Below are 4,661 nucleotides of genomic sequence, written 5' to 3'. Positions count from 1 at the left end.
ACTACTGACGTACGTCGAACGTGACCAACTGAAAGGGAACTAATCGGTCAAACAGGTTTAGAAAATGGTCTGAAATTGCTTGTGATTCAGTTTGATTCGTTCAGACAGTTCAGAGGTTTCTCACACCGAAATAGTAATGGGATATTTTATAAGACAGAAAACAAAAAGAGCCCTGGATGAGGTCCATATTTGCTTACAATCCATTGTAGGAAACAAACATGCAAATTGCCATTCTAATAAACAAATCCTCAAACCGTGCTACACAATACACTTATATTTTTACATACATTTTTACATTCATGAATTAGATTGCACATGATTTGCCTTATCAATGCTTTTATTAACTTGAGGAGAGTTTCAGAGAAGATATTGAGAAGAGATTAAAGTTTAGAAGAGACTTGATTTCAGAATAACATTTTTGTAAAGATAAGATCAGAAAAAGTAAATGTAGTTAAATCAAATCACTGTCGAAGTGCATAACCAACCCTCTTAACACATATAGAGCTCTTTAAGACTGAACAGGGCGCATCATTCCAGCAACGGTTAGCTGTAGGGAGGAATAATGAAATACGTTATTCTGATCATCATAGCGGTGTTAGAATAAAAATAAAATAGAATGTTCAACTTCAGGCACTTTGTGAAATCCAAATGAGTCATTTCATGTTACTGTATGATATGAAATTATAGTATTGTAAATTATAATTGAAAGTATTCAAAAAACAGACTGCATTCTTACGGGGAAAGTTGATCTCCAAACAGTTCTCGGCACTTTTGTGATTGTTAGGTTCTCCAGAGCACCAGTTGGTATATAAAAATGGAGTTCCATCACTCCACAACCACTGTCCGTCCTAATGAGTGAAGAGAGTGAATACAAAGAGTTCGCTACTGTAGTCAGACTTAGAAAAAGCTAATAAAGTTCATCTTTGAAGTCAAACCATCTTCATTAGAAAGTGTTTAAAGCAGAAATTTCAGTTTACACAAACAAATAGGTCTCATATGACACACAATTTAACTTACTTGTACACCTTCATGAGCACCAACCCAAGAACGTGTGGAAGGAGTAGGCAACAGACTCAGCAGGAAATTATTTTCCAGTTTATTACGCACAAATGCGAGATTCGCACCAAGACTTTGACAGTTTCTCTAAAGAGAGAGATTTTTTTGTCAATACAAAATCTAATCTTTTTAGCATAAAAGCATAAGACTTTTTAAACAACATTTTATACATTTGCAAACAATGTCTGCTCTGATTATTTGCTCAGTATCAGTTTTCTGTATTTTTGCGAAAAGAAAGTTTTACTATAAAAAAAAAAAAAACATTCTCACTTTATATTAAGTGCCTTTAACTAATATGTACTAACATTTAAATTAATCACTTGACACCTTAGAATAACTATATATCTATCTATATATGTCCATCTGTCTGTCTGTCTAGATGTAGTTAAAGACACCTAATATAAAGTGTGACCAAATCACCTTGTTGTAACTAACACATTACCTCTGCTCTGATCCAGTTAGCCGGCTGAGAGATGTACTTGTAGCATCGGAGTCCAAAACTTGTCCATCCAAGGGGGCATTTTTGGCCTAAATGAACAGCATCCAGTACATAAACATTAGGGTTCTTGTAATATTCACATCAAGAAAAGTATTTATTTTAAATTATGTAGCTTATTTTATGTTTGTGTGATTATGTGCTGTGTACTTTAGACACTGTAAACCCCTCATTAATCAAGCACATATTAGTCAGTAGAATATTGTACTTTTTTTTTTTTTTTTTTTTTTTTTACAAATAAATGTCTTGGTTACCTTGTACATTCCCCATAGAGAAGATGATGAAAAGAAGCAGAAAACTTCTCAGCATTGCCATGATGAATCTAAAATGAATAAGCAGGAAAAGTTAGATGTCTGCATGCACTCATATGCTGCACACTGGGGATTCTCCAATGCATTAAAAGACAAAGAACAAAAATACTTTAGGTAGAAAATGTATTCAGTAGGTCTTTATTCCAAAAACTCACCTTGGATTTCAAACTGTTGCCTTCAGAATCAAAAATGATCAAGCTGACACAGAGCAGCTAAGATTCTCAGATTTACTGAAGGAAGATGGATCATATTTATACACACAAGATCAGGCAATAACATCCAGGATGACCTGGGCAACCAATCATACTCAAAGATCAAACCTTACCATATATGGCATATTAAGAATTATAGTAAGGAGAGATCAAATGTTCAAATGTATGTGTGTCTTGTGTTCCTGTTTGCATGCGAGTGTGCCAGTGTTCAAGGTCTAGTTCTTGTTTTGTCTACATGGAGAAAAAAAAAAGAGTAAAATTTACTTAATTTTGCAAATTTTTGCACTCATTTTTAAAAGCCAATTTCACATGTATGGAATTAACTAAGTTAAGTAAAATTAACAAAGAGAATAAGTAAATTTAACTTGGCCAGTTAGAGTTCATTTCTACTTACTCATTTGAAGTTTACTTTGCAACGCTTTCAAGTACACTGAAAAAAACAATAAGTAAATTTTCTATTGCAAGTTTTTGCAAGCAGATTTTTAAGCAAATTTCACATATGGAATTAAGTCAAATCTACTTAACTAAGGTAAATAAAATTATCAAAGAATACAACTTGACCAGTAAAAACTTTTATCAGAAAGTAACTTTGATACTTACTTAAATAATCTTTGTAAACATAAACAGTTTCAAGTAAAATATACTTACAACTTCAAGCTTTAATTTCTACAAGCTTGAATTGAGTTCTAAAATAGAATTTACTTTTTTTTTTTTAATTCTTGCCTGAACTAACTTTTTTAATGTAGAAATTACATGTTTTTTCTGTAGTATTTAATTCAGCACAGAATCATTCTTATCAGTAAAGGTGTGTCCATGATGTGCACATAACATAACGGAAAGAAGTTACACAAGAGCAGTCTTACACAAAAACGGTCTAAAGTGAAGTTTAAAGGAACACTCCACTTTTTTTGAAAATAGGCTCATTTTCCCCTAACTCCCCTAGAGTTAAACAATTGAGTTTTACCATTTTCAAATCCATTCAGCCTATCTCCGCGTCTGGCGGTACCACTTTTAGCATAGCTTAGCATAGTTCATTGAATCTGATTAGACCGTTAGCATCTCGCTCAAAAATGACCAAAGAGTTTCGATATTTTTCTTATTTAAAACTTGACTCTTCCGTAGTTACATCGTGTACTAAGACCGACGGAAATGAAAAGTTGCGATATTCTAGGCCGATATGGCTAGGAACTATACTCTCATTCCGGCGTAATAATCAAGGAATTTTGCTGCCGTACCATGGGTGCAGCAGGCGCAATGATATTTACGCAGTGGCTGTGACCCCCTGTTTGCACAGGGAGCGTACCTTGCAACCATGGAGACATTTGTGAGAGACGCTGCACAATATCATACTCGTTGTTTCCCGTTCACTGCCATTATAAAGCTTGGATGCGTCAGGATCAGTGGCGTAGCGTCTGGGCATGCAAGGTATGCATGTGCATATGGGCCCGGGCGGATTGGGGGCCCGCTATTACAGGCTTAACCCCAAAGTATACTTTGTGTACCGTCCGCATCGTGAAATTTTCGTCATCAGGAGGGTTCGCGGATGTCCGCACTCCCCGACCGTGTCCAGCCCAATTTTTGTGATGGCACGGACAGTGTGTGTACTGTACAACAGCCCATGCGAGAGTGAATTGAGTGCTTGAAAACAAAGGTCCACTAGATAGTGTGCAGTTTCATTCTAAAATTTCAAAGCCAGAGTCGAATCGGTTGAACTCAAACGTAGACTGTGTTGAAAAGCCTTTTTTTTTTCTTTTTTTTTTTTACATTTTTGAAATAGATCCACAATGCAAAGTCAAAATGATAGAGGAGCGCATATAGTGCTGTTGTTGTCATTCCTAGAAATGGTTTTTTTTTTTTTTTTTTTGTCTGCATGTTAGTGATAATATCGTATTCATATTTAAGTCCTAGGACTCATTCGCATAAGACGCACATCCCCTCCACCCCCCAGCAAAACCAAGGGGGGCCCGTAAAAATTTTTTTACATATGGGCCCGAGGCTGACTTGCTTCACCACTGGTCAGGATATTAATATATCTCTGATTGTGTACATCAGAAATAAGAAAGTCATATACACTTACGATGGCTTGAGGGTGAGTAAAGCTTGGGGTAATTTTCATTTGAAAGTGAAATAATCCATTAAGGACTTATGTTGAAGTGTGTTTCTGTTCCCAGTGATTCCGTTTTCTATTCCCGTGTTCAGTTTCCCTTGTTGCCTTGCCATCCTTGTTTGTTGCTAAAGCTACCCTTGTCAGTTGCCATGACAACAAATCACCTTTACCTGTCCCTTGTCAGCACCTCGATATCTTACAGTTGTGGTCAGAATTATTGGCACCCTTGATAAATATGATCAAAGATGACTGTCAAAATTAATCTGCATTGTTTATCCTTTTGATCTTTAATTAATAAAGTTAGCAAAAATCTAACCTTTCATTGAAGGAAAAGAATTGAAAGTGGGGGAAAAATCACATTATGAAATAAATGTTTTTCTCCAAAACACGTTGGCCAAAATGATTGGCACCTTTTTATTCAATACTTTTTGCAACCTCCTTTTGCCGAGATAGCAGCTCTGAGTCTTCTTCTATAATGC

The 4,661-nt window shown here is 35.6% G+C and overlaps 1 protein-coding gene across 1 annotated transcript; it reads right to left on the bottom strand.

The window, feature by feature from the left end:
• Window positions 1-319: 319 nt before the first annotated feature.
• On the bottom strand, window positions 320-2,110 carry LOC127496207 (galactose-specific lectin nattectin-like). The gene is made up of 6 exons (XM_051863932.1): window positions 2,019-2,110; window positions 1,807-1,874; window positions 1,499-1,584; window positions 1,018-1,143; window positions 737-848; window positions 320-547 (listed from the first exon to the last, which is right to left on the bottom strand). The coding sequence occupies exons 2-6, from the start codon at window positions 1,865-1,867 to the stop codon at window positions 462-464; spliced, it is 471 nt and encodes a 156-aa protein (XP_051719892.1). The 5' UTR covers window positions 1,868-1,874; window positions 2,019-2,110; the 3' UTR covers window positions 320-461.
• Between the last annotated feature and the right edge of the window lie 2,551 nt (window positions 2,111-4,661).

The sequence above is a fragment of the Ctenopharyngodon idella genome, chromosome 15 (genome assembly GCF_019924925.1).
Source record: "Ctenopharyngodon idella isolate HZGC_01 chromosome 15, HZGC01, whole genome shotgun sequence".
Lineage (NCBI taxonomy): Eukaryota > Metazoa > Chordata > Actinopteri > Cypriniformes > Xenocyprididae > Ctenopharyngodon > Ctenopharyngodon idella.
This window is presented reverse-complemented; position numbering and strand designations above follow the sequence as displayed.